This window comes from Stenella coeruleoalba (genome assembly GCF_951394435.1).
Source record: "Stenella coeruleoalba genome assembly, chromosome: 19".
NCBI classification, from domain to species: domain Eukaryota; kingdom Metazoa; phylum Chordata; class Mammalia; order Artiodactyla; family Delphinidae; genus Stenella; species Stenella coeruleoalba.
This window is the reverse complement of record NC_137165.1, coordinates 37,957,434-37,973,034: the sequence shown is the minus strand read 5'-3', so window position 1 is coordinate 37,973,034 and position 15,601 is coordinate 37,957,434. Positions and strand designations below refer to the sequence as shown.

Genomic DNA, 15,601 nt, shown 5'->3' with positions numbered 1-15,601 from the left:
AGGAGACATTCTGGTAAATTTCTGTCAAGAGAATCACATTCTACAGTTGATTTCCCTTAGACAACTTTGTTCATAGGGAAGACACGTTTAAGAAGGAGAGAGTAGAGATGCCGGTCCTTTGGTGTTCTGTCCATTTCCACAGTGGGGCTTCTTTCACTGCCTTTTGGTTATCCCAGTTCATCCCCTTTCCTGGGATGTTTACATGCGTAGCGGAGTTGGGATTGGTGACGAGGTCTCCTGCTTTTCGACCTTCTGACGACACATGCTCCTGGAAGCTCTGGGAGTTCCCCCTCGAGTTCAGTAACGTGTGTCAACTTGGTCATGTTTTAAATTCTGATGAATGAGTTTATACTATTGTTTATCCTCCCTTCCTCTGTATGAATCCAGTGGGTGCTCAGGGTCTGCTCGGAGGCAAAGAAACTTATGGTCACTCTAATCCTCAGTCTTCTCTTACCTTTCTTACAAGTCCAACATGACCCGTGGTTGCCGCTGGTGTCCAGACCCCGATGGCTTCTCTCCGCACGTAAGGCTGTAACTCCTTGCCTTCGGAGACCCTCACTCTCGTTTGTTCTGTCTGCAGATGGCTCAGCGGAAGATACGAGACATCTTGGCCCAAGTCAAACAGCTGCACCAAAAGGGACAGAGTAACCAGGCCCAGGCCCGGAGGAAGTGACCGGCCCCTACCCATCACGTCGGCTCAAGGACAACAGGCCGAAATCGAGAGCACGTTCTCCCCAGCAGGCCTGAGAATGAGCGGGAATCAGGGACACTTGGGCCGGGATGTAGATCAGGTTTGCCCACTTGCTTGAGGAAGTTGTTCCAGTGAGGAACCCTGATCTCTCAGCCCTAAACACCCAACCGATTGGCCCAACACTGCCCACCCCTGAGGGTGTCACCATGGAAATTCTAGCTCAGGGTGCTTTTAAACGTGGATCGTTTAAGTTCTCTAGGTCCCACCGAGAGGGTGGGTCAGACCCCAGTGGGAAGAGAAAGAAAATTTCCTTCAGGCTTTTAAAACACGCAGAGGGGTGTTTTAATCAACCTCAAAGGATGGTTTACTTCTTGACCCTAAGATCCTTCCAACCTTCTACTTGGTTTATTGATGAAAATACCTCTATTCTTGTGCCCTGACGTAGCCTTTTCGTATATTCACGCCGGTTATGTTACCTTTCTGCTACTGGCAAAAGTGAGAACCAGTCCATTGCTTTGCTTACGTTATTGACTCGAAGGGAGAAGACACATTGGCATCTGTAGATTAATTCCAATCCCTTCCTAACCAGCCAGTAGGAATGGCAAGGAATGGGGGAGAAATGGGGAGAAAGGTGATTGAACTATACAGTAATCCACGTTTAAAAGGAGTGCCCTTGTGGCTGATTGATTCCAGATCACCACCTTGAAAAATTGGCACAGTTCAAATTTCCCGCTCTGTTGGGGCTTCCCCACTAGGATTCCCGCCCCGTTCATGTCCCTCTAACCATGTAAGTCCCACGTCATGTCCAGGTGCACATGGGTGGTACTGACTGCTCAGCGGGAGAGGGGCTGACCACTGTACTGTCCCTGATTCCTATCATTCTCAGGCAGATTTTATATTTTTTTAAAGTCTATTTTAATGATTGGATACGAGCACTGGGAAGGGGACACTAACGCCCCTTGATAAAGTCTCAGTTCCATGGAGGACTTGAGTGGCCCCAAAGGCTGCCACTGTGCCCTCACGCCAGCCCATGTGCTCCCATAAGGGCTGGTTCCCAGAAGCAGGGGTTGCGGGGCACTCCCCCCCACGGCACTGTTCCCTTGGTGGTGGTGGGACGTGGAACCCGACCCTCGGCTCCTGATAAAGCTGAAGTCCATCATTTGGCATCTTTCATGACTGTTCAGTAAATTGGAGAGAAAATTTGCTTCTGTTTCTATCCTAGAGGCCTATTGAACTGATGGCTTCTGCCTCCACGAGTCGTTGGCATGACGTTACGTGTGCCTAAAAAAAACAAAATTCAAAATACCAGCGACGTTGTGCACAAAGGGGTAAACAAGCTTAATTTATTAATTTTCCAGGCTCAGCAAGATCCCGTTTTCAGTTCAGCCCTTGTGGAAGACTTAGCAGCCATCAGTTAAATGAGGTTAGGCCTCCCCTCCAGACGTACTGACCCTCAGTGCATGTTAGCCAGGTGGTGCACTTTAGCTACCTTGGACAATGCTATCAAGTGTGCTGGGAAGGGAGGAAGGCCTCCCGCATGTGGACGAGCCCATGCTCTGGACTCCCCTCCTTCCGACATTGCAACAACGACAGTAACAACCAGACAACCTTGACATGTGGGCGGAGTCAGTCAGGTAATGCTGTGCGCGAAGTAAACTACCTCAAGGTATGAAGTTACCTCAGCAATTACTTTCCTCTTTGTTCCCCCACCTCTTTTTTTTTAATCTTTTTTTTTCTTTGCGGCTTGCTGATATTTTATATAAAAAAGAAAAGAAGCAAAAGAGAAGCTGATAGTCTTGAATATTTTATTTTTTTAATGAAAAGAAAAAAAAACGAGAAAGTTATGTTTCATAATTTCTTACAACATGAGCCAGTGTAACCCTTTAGGAACTCTCTATGGAGAACAGGCCCTGTGGGAAAGGCAGCTGGAGCTGCCCCTTGGACGGAGGCTGGGCCGAGTGGGGGAAGGCCCACGCGTGTGAGAGAGCCCAGGGCCAGGCTCTGATCTCCTAAGCCACCAGCCTCTCCCAGGAAAATCCTGCCTGATGAGATTAACAGGCCCAGCAGAACTGTGGCCCCAAGGGCGAAACAACAGCCCCTCCAACGGCCGGCCTGTGGTCTCCCCTCCCCGCTTTGGTTAAAGGGCACCCCAGTCGGTTTTTCCCACCAGTGGTGCTGTTGAGATATTTAAAAATATTGCCTCCGTTTTATCGAGGAGAGAAATAATAACTAAAAAAAGATACCCTTTAAAAAATCTATACTTCTCTGTCTAAAAATATGGGAGCCAAGATTCCATTAGTGGAAGAGACAAAGCCATCCTCTCGCCCTCAGAGAGGTCCGCCTGATTTGTTGTTGCAGTGCTTTTCACTTTTTGTTCTTGTTATTTCATTTCAATCCCGTCTTGCTATTCTCGGTCTAAATTTATCAACAGACCACGGGGCAAACAGTTAACCGCCCCCTCTGTCTCCCCGTCTTCTTTCGATTGATCTGATGGACTCTTAACCGTGGACCCAAACTTACCAAATTCTTGATTTAGGGTGGTGGGTGGCAAGGAGGGGCAGGGGATTCGGGAATGTGACTGGGGACATGTTCCTGCCTCATTTGTGTCTTGTCACTCTCTCCCCATGACATTCCTGGATAGCCCCCAGAACTGTCTACCCCAAAGAGGAGGAGGCAGGAAAGCATTTAGGGATGCTATCAGGCCAGTATAATTAAGCTTCCCACCTGTCCAAACCACAAAAAAAAAAAGGGTCTCCCAACTTCTCTTTCTGGCTCTATACGCTTTATTCCAAGATGAAGCAGATAACGTTCAGACGTCGGCCGTTTAGTGATGTAAGGTGAATTTCCGGCAGCAAGCATGCTTTGATATCCGGTTCAAACGCTACCATCGGAATAAAATCCCCACAGTACCTGAAATGTGATTGTTGCAGTGTTCAGTTTCCTTGGGATCCGGCTCCCTTCACACCTGAAGCCCACTTCCTTTCCCTTTCGCTGACTCAGCTCCCAGAAGAGACCAGGAGTGTGGCAAGGGACTGTCAGACTTGACCTGGATTAGGCACGGCTGATACTCGCCCAGCAGGAAAATGGTGGAAGTTACGCTACCAGAAAGCAAAGGAATATGGTTTGGTGGTTAAGGTTTAGCAGGATAAAAGGCCTGTCTTGGTGGGTCTGCCTTTGACCTATAGACGAGGGCTTTGGGCACCTCATGCCCGCCTGCACATCACCTCCATTTCCCCATCCTTGGTGAGATAACGTGAAACGCACTTGGGAGGTTTGGTTGATTTGAGAAAAACGACTTTGAGGAAAAAACAGCTTCTGTGCTCTGATATGTGTGTGCGCTACATATATATTTTGAAGAAAGGACCATCACTTTGGGATATATTGTTTAATTCTGTGGAACACGTAAAAAACCAAAATGGTTTTGATTCCCTGACTTTGAAGCTGCATCTGACAGTGACACCCAATGGCTTGAATCCCCTCGAGGGTCTGCTTGCCTTTTGCAGTTTGGGTTGTGGACTTGGCTCTTAGGGAGGGGTCTGGGGAGGAGAGAGCTGTTTTTAGGGACAGGGAGTTTCATCACCTTCTCTTTCCTCCCCTTCACCTGGTCCTTCTCAGTCTTTTTCCCTTTACCCTGAGCTCTCCACTTCTGGGGGGCGGTTGGGGGCTGTTAAGTTATGCCTCACGATTGGCAGAAAAGACCCTGTGTAAAACCCAGAGAACACTGGAGGGGAACACTCCAGTTGGTTCTGTGTGTCCGTTTTCCTCTGTGCCAAAGACAGACAGACAGAGGCTGAGAGACGCCATTTCTGAATCGAAGCAATAACCATCTTTTGACGTAGACCTGGGCTGTCTGAGTGGGGGAGGGCTCCCGGACGCAGCGTGGGCTTGGAGACCCGCCCCTTCCCTTCTGAGGCTCCTGGGGGATTGGGGGCGGTACGTGCCAGGGGGCGGGAGCTGAGAAGGGGGTCCGATGGCTCCTGGTTGCACTTTGGAGAAGGAGGGGAAGTTCGGGGCTCCTCCGAGTGGGGCTGTGCTCTGTCCCCTGACCCCACTGCAGAGGCAGCACTGCGAGTTCTCTTCAGGCCTGGCAGACTGGCAACGAGGAGGGGCCTCAGTTAGCTCTCAAGGGTGCCTTCCCCTCCTCCCACCCCAGACATACCCTCTGCCAAACTGGGAACAGCAGTACTACGTAACTACCTCACAGAGCCCCAGAGGGACTGCCCGAGCTTCTGCCTCCAGTCCAGCCTTCCCTCCTCCTCCTGGCTCAGGGGTGGGGAGTCCCCTTTACCCCCTGAAGTGTGGGTGGGGAGATCCTAGTGGCTTTTGATGTTCAGATCCTGCCAACTTTTGCCTATTTGTTGAAAACTGGTAGGAGGAAAACAGCACAGCCTGCCACCGTAGCTGCAGGAAGATAGAATCCTCGATGCCAGGGGACATAAAGCCATTTCCTCTCAACTCTTGGTGATTTAGATGCGGGACTTTTCTCTTGTGTTCAGACTTAGAGGAACACCAGCTAAAAACTTCAGTTTCTTTCCTTTGGATACATAAGGCTTTTCTGTCGGGGTACAGAACAGGGAGGGGGCCTCATGACCGAAGGTGGATTTAGAGGGTGAGGGCGGGAGCCCCAGCCCTGGCCCTCGGCCCCGTGCAGCTCCTTGGGGGCACCATTCCTGGTGCCGTAGTCTGGTTGCATCTGGATGGACAAGACAAAAGAGAATTTCTTTCCTTAAATGAAATAGCAGGAACCTCCTCGGGGCATGTGTTCTGAGTAACCACAGGTGACGGATGCTAGGAGTATAAACGCATTAACTACCTCAATCCTCACAGAGAGATTAGAACCAAGGGCTGGGACTGGCGAGTAAGGGTTTGGATCCCAGTCAGGAGGAGTGAGCTGAGGCTTGTGCCACGAAAGGTTTGTCCTTGAGGAACAGGCATGCCTGCTAGATACTCATCGGTTGGGTTGGGAGGACTGGCCATTAGGCCCCCCTCTCTGCCTTCCTTGCCCCCGGGGTCCTATGCTTCACCTTGTTCCCCTCAGCCTGTCCCTCCCTCACCTGCTGTATCTTATTGGACCAGAGGGTGAGGAGAGGACTTGCCTCCTCTCTTCCTGCAGGGGGGGCTGCCTGGAGGTGAGATGTGGGGCTCAGCCTGGAACCCGCTACTCAGCCCCAAAGCCAGGAAGCCTGGGGAAGCCGGAGCTAAGACCTCTTCAACAGGGTTTCTTGGAGATGTTCCACCTCCTCTGTACCCCTTCCCAGTCTTCACAGGGACGGTTGGCTCTAGAAGGACAGGTGGTGCAGGACCCCTTATCCTGAGAGTCCGAGGGCCTGGTCCTCTGGTCACTCAGGAGTCTTTGTAGTCGGGGAGTTCCACTGGGCGATCCCAGCCCCTCCCCACCCTCTAATGGACCTCCTCATAGAAGCCCCATTTCACTTTTGTTTTATCTACCTCTTAGCAAGACAATAGAGATAAATTAGGTAGTGGCAACTCCACTTGCTTAGATTAGGGGGGGAAAAAGATTTCTTTTTCCAAAGGAAAAGAAAAATATTACCTTAAAAATACTTTCCAAAAAATTAAAAAAAAAAAACAAAAAAACCAAAAAAAAAAAAATTTTAAGAGGGAGACATTTTCCAGTGACTGCTGGAGTGTTTTAATTCCCCAAACTTTTCTCTTTTTTTCCCCCGCAAATAAGTTTCACTCTTCGGCGATTTTCTCCACTTGTTTAAGATGATGTGCTCTTCTAACAGGTTCAGCTTTCACAATCTGCCCCCCGGCTTGCCCCACCCCAGACGCCATTCCTGCCAGTGAGTTCCTACCTGTGCTCTCCCTGTTGCTTCTCAGCCAGGTGACTTCACTCACCCCCACCAAGAACCAAGGCTTGTGTATGTTGGGGTGCTGAAGTCTGGTCTCACCATTTCAACCTCCGGGGGTTGGGGGAGCACCTGTAACACTTCCATGCAAAGTTTCTGTAACCTGCCGCAGTGCAAAGGTGTTCGAGACGAATTTCAGCCGATAATGAGTTAGCAGGAGGAATAAAAACCCTCTGCCACCGTTTGAGGTCTCCCCCTTTCTCCAGCATCTCGATCCTGGTGCCAGAAACCAGAATAAAAGAGCCCCCTCCCCTGAGGCGAAGTGAATTGGTGTCTGGTCCTGAGACATCACTCACGTGGGAGAGTGAAAAATGTATTTTTATAAATGCGAAACATGGGTGGGGGCTGGAGGGGGGACTCACGCCTGTGATATGTGTAACCGTATTCTGTAACTGCGGCCACTTTGAAAACTGTACTTGGCTGGGAATCTGCCGGCCCGTCGCCACCGGGTTTTGATTGTACCCTTCCTTCCACCCTTTAACCTGCTCTGCGCTTGGTCTGGGGAGGTGGGGCGGCTGCCTCCGACTCTTGGGGTTTGTTCTTTTGCTGGGTGAGCGCGCTCCCGTTTTCTTTCCTGTGAAGGTTGTTTCAGCTACAAATCACTTCATTCCGCTGTTTCAATTTCAAAATAAAAGGAAACATATTGAAAGCTGTGAACTGTGTCTGTGTTTCAGGGAGGGTTTGGGAGATCTGGTAGCTGAGATGCTCAGACTTCTGGGGGGCTGAGCTCTGGTCTCCAGGGACCAGAGCCACTCAGATGCAAAGTAGGCGGTTTTTCTTATATTTACAGGATAGCAAGAAAGGAGTGGCTTTTAAATGGCCTTGCTCCTAATTTACTTTGCATATTGGAGTAAGGCCTCCACCGTTAAAGAAGATGTTGGATAACGTCTGCAGAGGAGTTGCAGTTGCTGTTCCTGACACCTGCCCTAAGAAAAACGGTGCCAATGGCTTTTTGGGGGGGTTTCCTGGAAGGGAGCTTGGTCATCATCTACTGTGACCCTGCCCTCCCTTATTTTTTTTTCCTTTTTTGAAGCCCAGATTGGTTGAGGGACAGCCTTGTGTGACAACCTGGACCCGAACTTGGCTCTCCTGATTCTCGGTCCAGCCTTTGCCACTCTATCACCCATCCTTAAAAGATGACATGATGGTACTGGGCAACGCCACACTGAAAGAAACATTCCAGGTTATCTTTTGAGTGAATAGATGCGGCTACCCCCAGAAATCTGGTGTAGAAGGAACACACTAAGGACTGTCCCTCCCACTTAGGCTTTTTAGCAGCCCTGGATGTTGAGCAGATCAGTGAAAACTTGACTTCCACAGGGGACAGTGAGGGATATTTGCTAAGTATGGTGATCCCATACTTAACCCTCTTCCTCTGCAAAGTGACTGGATGGGGGAAGGTCATTGGGCTAGATTTAGTGTTGCTGTTATAGTGCCTTCCCAAATAATTGGATAAATGTTGGGACATGATTTTCAAGTCTTAGTTTAAGCTTTATATAGGAGATTAATATTTATTGGCTCCCTGACTTTTTTTTTTAGGAATAATTAAGGTGGAAAAAAAAAGCAGCTTAGGGAATTCCCTGGTGGTTCAGTGCTTTCACTGCCGGGGCCCAGGTTCGATCCCTGGTCGGGGAACTAAGATCCTGCAAGGCACTTGAGGTGCGGCCAAAAAACAAAACCAGGAATAATTAAGGTGGTTAAACATGGGAATGAAACCCTGTGGATACTTTCCTAATGGTGGCCAGTGTTTGTCGAGATAAATATTGTGCTTGTTACACGTTTAAGGCATTAAGGGCTTTACGTGATGGATTATTTATTTAACCCTTACAACAATTCTAAAGTGAATGTTATTCCCATTTTATAGATGAAGCAACTGAAGTTCAGAGTGGTTGTTACTAAAGTCACACAGACATTTGATTCTAGAAACTACCTTTCACAGCAAGGCTAACCAGCATCTCTGCGAGAGAAATCGTCATTGGTGCATGTGAGACAAGACGAAAGGTTTACTGGAAAACATGCATGTAAGTAATTAACTGTAAATCTCTTTGTATCTTTGCTGGTCAAGTCCGTTAGACCTTGACCTTGGCCCTGCCTTGTCACGTGTACATGAGTTTGACAAATTGGTGCTCAGTGTGGAGCTCATAAAGTTAAAATGCCCTTAAAAGAAGACTGGAGGCTGTGTGGACCAGGCTAGGGAATAATATACTTGCCCCCGGACCTGGTAACTCAGCGGTTGGCAAGAGGGCAGAGGTCCTATCTATTCAGGGGCTGTGTGCTTCGTGGGTCGCATTAGGGGACAGGACTTCCAGGGATCTGATAGCTAATGCCACTTGATAAATGTTGGAGGTCAAGTGGCCAGAGGTAGGATTGGAGCTTTCAGGTGTTAAAAGTGAGTTTGAGACTGAATTAATGATCACTTAAAACCCAAAGTAAGTGCAAAGCTGCTTATTGGTGCAAGTTGCTCCCTCAGCTTCCAGCTACTGCAGTGCCTGTGTTAAAACTCCTTGGTCTCTGTTTCTGTGAAAAAGCACCTAATAGAGTTTGGGCCGAAAACTTGCAGTGAAAACAGGAAAAACAACGGTTAAAGTAACTTTGCAGGCCCAGGGTCCAGCCCATTCATTGTATGAACTATTGTATAAACATGCAATAGGTATTGAAATGTGTCACCTGTTTGAATTGTGACTGTGCATGAAGTGTTAGAAAATTCCTCTGGTGTCCAGAACATTCACTCTATGCAGGTATCTTGTTTGGTGAGTTTAGAGGTCTTGTTCTTAGTGGCCTTGGATGCCTGCCAGTGGCAGCGACCACAACCCGTGGGCCTCAGCGAGACTCAGGCCTGCTTGCCAAGTCAGGTGTCTTGAAACAATGACTTTCTCTGACAGTCAAGGAAAAGCTGCTTTTTTTTTTTTTTTAACAAGAAACCCCGTGTCCTAATTCAAAACTTGTAACTCTTGGCAAAAGTTGGTCGAAGTTGGCGTATTCATCTTGCTGTAAAAGAGGCCATATTAGTTTCCTTGGGCCGCTGTAACAAATTACCCCAAAACAAGTCAGATCAAGGTGTCAGCAGGTCTGTTCTTTCTGGAGGCCCTTAGGGACATCCATCTCATGCCTGTCTTCCAGCTTCTGGTAGTTAATAGCAATCACTGGCCCTCCGTGGCTTGAAGACAGATCACTCCAATCTCTGCCAACATGGTCTTCTCTGTGGCTCTGTCTCTGTTTTTCTGTCTGCTATAAAGACAGTCCTTACTGGATTTAGGGTCCACCCACATCCAGGATGATCTCATCTCGAGATCCTTGCACATATCTGCAAAGACCCTTATTTCTATTAAGGTCACATTCTAAGGTCTGGGGTGGGGATATCTTTTGGGGGGACACCATGCAACTTACTACAGAAGACATACTACTTGGGCCTACCTGACAGACTGCCTACATGGGTTTTTTGGGGTTTTTTTTAAGTTTATTTTTGGCAGCGTTGGCTCTTCATTGTTGCGTGCGGACTTTGTCTAGTTGCGGCAAGCGGGGGCTACTCTTAGTTGCGGCGCGTGGCCTTCTTGTTGCCGTGGCTTCCCTCGTTGCGGAGCACGGGCTTCAGTAGTTGCAGCACGTGGGCTCAGTAGTTGTGGTTCATGGACTCTAGAGCGCAGGCTCAGTAGTTGTAGCACACAGGCTTATTTGCTCCACGGCATGTGGGATCTTCCTGGACCGGGGATCGAACCTGTTTCCCCTGCATTGGCAGGCAGAGTCTTTTTATTAAAATAAATTTATTTATTTATTTATTTATAGCTGTGTTGGGTATTCGTTTCTGTGCGAGGGCTTTCTCTAGTTGCGGCGAGCAGGGGCCACTCTTCATTGCGGTGCGCGGGCTTCTCACTATTGTGGCCTCTCTTGTTGCGGAGCACAGGCTCCAGATGCTCAGGCTCAGTCGTTGTGGCTCACGGGCCCAGTTGCTCCACGGCATGTGGGATCTTCCCAGACCAGGGCTCGAACCCGTGCCCCCTGCACTGGCAGGCAGATTCTCAACCACTGCGCCACCAGGGAAGCCCCAGGCAGATTCTTAACCACTGCACCACCGGGGAAGCCCAGTTAGTGGGTGTCCGCCTCCACAGTGAAACAATGGCCTACCCTGCAGGAGCTTCCCTTGTCTGGTAAGCATCCATGGGTGATAGAAGGAGAACCTATACATTTCCTTAGGGTTACTGGAACCCCAGCCTGGAATTTCAGTGGAAACCATGAGGGCCGAGGTGATGAGATAGTTACTCAGGGTCAGACTGACTGGCTTGGTCAATTGGCACCAATCGTCGGGGACAATTAAGTCCAGAAAACTATTTAGCTACTGGGCAGCCAACTCCACAGGTCAGAGGCCTGACACAGGTTGAGGTAAATGCCCTTCAGACTAAAGAGGAGAGAAACGGATTGAACATCCAGTCTGTAGGACAATGTGGACCTAGCATTTACGTCAGGGAGTTCCCAAACAGGAGGTTGATGACTTGCCCACGAAGGAAATTATCACTCTTGGGCCATTAGAGGGCCACAAATTTTAAAGATCTGGGCTGTAGCAGGTGAAGATGCCTGGCCAGCTGTGACATTTACTGTGGACAAATAGGAGGACCAGGAGGGCTGAGAGGCCCTGCTGAGGTCTGCGCTGCTTACACTTGTGTTGGTCTGATGCCTTCACTTCGCCCGTCTAACCAGACGTCACCCTTCAAGAACAAACAGGACTATGGCAGAAGCCAAGGTCCCGTCTTCCCTAAGGGAGGCTGGAGGCTGTATGCACTGGTCAAGATGTGCTGGGGACCTGATGGCAACCAAGGTTGCCAAACATTTTCAGTCCTTTTGGACACTGAGGTACAAGTCTGTGGTGCCAGGAAACACCCAGGGACATGGCTGGAAAGCTACTGCCACTGGATTTGGGACTAACTCTCAGCTTGGACAGTGGACAACTGTAACTCGATGAGTGGGCCCTTTGGCCAATACACACTCAAGTGGTTGTCACTGATACTGCTTTTGACTACAAAGAATGTTCCCAATGGGGAAATGCCACAATTAGAACAGTGGTAGTGGGACAAGTCCACAGTCCGGAGCCCAACAGGCTTCCCTGGCCTACTCTTATGACTGTGAACCAATACAGGATGCTATGAGGTAGGGGCCGAAGAAGGGGTAGGAGGTCACTATACTGACCAAGAAGCTAATGGAGTCAGAGATGTTTAAGAAGTGTTATCGGGGCTTCTCTGGTGGCTCAGTGGTTGAGAATCCACCTGCCAATGCAGTGGACACGGGTTCGAGCCCTGGTCTGGGAAGATCCCACATGCTGCGCAGCAACTGAGCCCGTGCGCCACAACTACTGAGCCTGCACTCTAGAGCCCGCGTGCCACAACTACTGAAGCCCACGCGCCTAGAGCCCGTGCTCCGCAACAAGAGAAGCCACTGCAATGAGAAGCCTGCGCACCACAACGAAGAGTAGCCTCCATTGGTGAAAGTGGGTTGCTAAAGTCCCCTACTATGATTGTGTTGCTGTCGATTTCCCCTTTTATGGCTGTTAGTATTTGCCTTATGTATTGAGGTGCTCCTATGTTCAGTGCATAAATATTTACAATTGTTATATCTTCTTCTTGGATCGATCCCTTGATCATTATGTAGTGTCCTTCTTTGTCTCTTATAATAATCTTTATTTTAAAGTCTATTTTGTCTGATATGAGAATTGCTACTCCAGCTTTCTTTTGATTTCCATTTGCATGGAATATCTTTTTCCATCCCCTCACTTTCAGTCTGTATGTATCCCTAGGTCTGAAGTGGGTCTCCTGTAGACAGCATATATGTGGGTCTTGTTTTTGTATCCATTCAGCCAGTCTGTGTCTTTTCGTGGGAGCATTTAATCCATTTACATTTAAGGTAATTATCGATATGTATGTTCCTATTACCATTTTCTTAATTGTTTTGGGTTTGTTATTGTAGGTCTTTTCCTTCTCTTGTGTTTCCTGCCTAGAGAAGTTCCTTTAGCATTTGTTGTAAAGCTGGTTTGGTGGTGCTGAACTCTCAGCTTTTGCTTGTCTGTAAAGGTTTTAATTTCTCCATCAAATCTGAATGAGATCCTTGCTGGGGAGAGTAATCTTGGTTGTAGGTTTTTCTCCTTCATCACTTTAAATATGTCTTGCCACTCACTTCTGGCTTGCAGAGTTTCTGCTGAAAGATCAGCTGTTAACCTTATGGGGATTCCCTTGCGTGTTATTTGTTGTTTTTCCCTTGCTGCTTTTAATATGTTTTCTTTGTATTTAATTTTTGATAGTTTGATTAATATGTGTCTTGGCGTGTTTCTCCTTGGATTTATCCTGTATGGGACTCTCTGTGCTTCCTGGACTTGATTAACTATTTCCCTTCCCATATTAGGGAAGTTTTCAACTCAATACATAAGGCAAATGCTAACAGCCATAAAAGGAGAAATCGACAGTAACACAATCATAGTAGGGGACTTACACCAATGGACAGATCATCCAAAATGAAAATAAATAAGGAAACACAAGCTTTAAATGATAGATTAAACAAGATGGACTTATTGATATTTATAGAACATTCCATCCAAAAACAACAGAATACACATTTTTCTCAAGTGCTCATGGAACATTCTCCAGGATAGATCATATCTTGGGTCACAAATCTAGCCTTGGTAAATTTAAGAAAATTGAAATCGTATCAAGTATCTTTTCCGACCACAATGCTATGAGACTAGATATCAATTACAGGAAAAGGTCTGTGAAAAATACAAACACATGGAGGCTAAACAATACACTACTTAATAACCAAGTGATCACTGAAGAAATCAAAGAGGAAATCAAAAAATACCTAGAAACAAATGACAATGGAGACATGACAACCAAAAACCTGTGGGATGCAGCAAAAGCAGTTCTAAGAGGGAAGTTTATAGAAATACAATCCTACCTTAAGAAACAGGAAACATCTCAAATAAACAACCTAACCTTGCACCTAAAGCAATTAGAGAAAGAAGAACAAAAAACCCCCAAAGTCAGCAGAAGGAAAGAAATCATAAAGATCAGATCAGATCAGAAATAAATGAAAAAGAAATGAAGGAAACGATAGCAAAGATCAATAAAACTAAAAGCTGGTTCTCTGAAAAGATAAACAAAATTGATAAACCATTAGCCAGACTCATCAAGAAAAAAAGAGAGAAGACTCAAATCAATAGAATTAGAAATGAAAAAGGAGAAGTAACAACTGACACTGCAGAAATACAAAGGATCATGAGAGATTACTACAAGCAACTCTATGCCAATAAAATGGACAAACTGGAAGAAATGGACAAATTCTTAGAAATGCACAACCTGCCGAGACTGAACCAGGAAGAAATAGAAAATATGAACAGACCAATCACAAGCACTGAAATTGGAACTGTGATTAAAATCTTCCAACAAACAAAAGCCCAGGAGCAGATGGCTTCACAGGCGAATTCTATCAAACATTTAGAGAAGAGCTAACACCCATCCTTCTCAAACTCTTCCAAAATATAGCAGAGGGAGGAACATTCCCAAACTCATTCTGTGAGGCCACCATCACCCTGATACCAAAACCAGACAAAGATGTCACAAAGAAAGAAAACTACAGGCCAATATCACTGATGAACATAGATGCAACGTTCCTCAACAAAATACTAGCAAACAGAATTCAACAACACATTAAAAGGATCATACACCATGATCAAGTGGGATTTATCCCAGGGATGCAAGGATTCTTCAATATACGCAAATCAATCAATGTGATACACCATATTAAGCAACTGAAGGATAAAAACCATATGATCACCTCAATGGATGCAGAGAAAGCTTTTGACAAAATTCAACACCCATTTATGATAAAAACCCTGCAGAAAGTAGGCATAGAGGGTACTTTCCTCAACATAATAAAGGCCATATATGACAAACCCACAGCCAACATCGTCCTCAATGGTGAAAAACTGAAACCATTTCCACTAAGATCAGGAACAAGACAAGATTGCCCACTCTCACCACTATTATTCAACAGAGTTTTGGAAGTTTTAGCCACAGCAATGAGAGAAGAAAAAGAAATAAAAGGGATCCAAATTGGAAAAGAAGTAAAGCTGTCACTATTTGCAGATGACATGATACTATACATAGAGAATCCTAAAGATGCTACCAGAAAACTACTAGAGCTAATCAATGAATTTGGTAAAGTAGCAGGATGCAAAATTAATGCACAGAAATCTCTTGCATTCCTATACACTAATGATGAAAAATCTGAAAGTGAAATTAAGAAAACACTCCCATTTACCATTGCAACAAAAACAATAAAATATCTAGGAATAAACCTACCTAAGGAGACAAAAGACCTATATGCAGAAAATTATAAGACACTGATGAAAGAAATTAAAGATGATACAAATAGATGGAGAGATATACCATGTTATTGGATTGGAAGAATCAACATTGTGAAAATGACTCTACTACCCAGAGCAATCTACAGATTCATTGCAATCCCTATCAAACTACCACTGGCATTTTTCACAGAACTAGAACAAAAAACTTCACAATTTGTATAGAAACACAAAAGACCCCGAATAGCCAAAGCAATCTTGAGAACGAAAAATGGAGCTGGAGGAATCAAGCTCCCTGACTTCAGACTATACTACAAAGCTACAGTAATCAAGACAGTATGGTACTGGCACAAAAACAGAAACATAGATCAATGGAATAGGATAGAAAACCCAGAGATAAACCCAGGCACATATGGTCACCTTATCTTTGATAAAGGAGGCAAGAATATACAGTGGAGAAAAGGCAGTCTCTTCATTAAGTGGTGCTGGGAAAACTGGACAAGTACATGTAAAAGTATGAAATTAGAACACTCCCTAACACCATACACAAAAATAAAATGGATTAAAGACCTAAATGTAAGACCAGACACTATAAAACTCTTAGAGGATAACATAGGCAGAACACTCTATGACATAAATCACAGCAAGATCCTTTTTGACCCACCTCCTAGAGAAATGGAAATAAAAACAAAAATAAAC

At 46.3% G+C, this 15,601-nt stretch overlaps 1 protein-coding gene across 3 annotated transcripts in view; it reads left to right on the top strand.

Annotated features, from left to right (window-relative positions):
* Positions 1-7,183, top strand: part of IGF2BP1 (insulin like growth factor 2 mRNA binding protein 1) — a 44,974-nt gene extending 37,791 nt beyond the window's left edge. For all 3 annotated transcript variants that reach the window (XM_079904828.1, XM_079904827.1, XM_079904829.1), the window contains exon 15: positions 581-7,183. In XM_079904828.1, the coding sequence (XP_079760954.1) occupies positions 581-673 (93 nt within the window). In that variant the 3' untranslated portion in view covers positions 674-7,183. The remainder of the gene's footprint in view (positions 1-580) is intronic.
* The last annotated feature ends 8,418 nt before the right edge of the window (positions 7,184-15,601 follow it).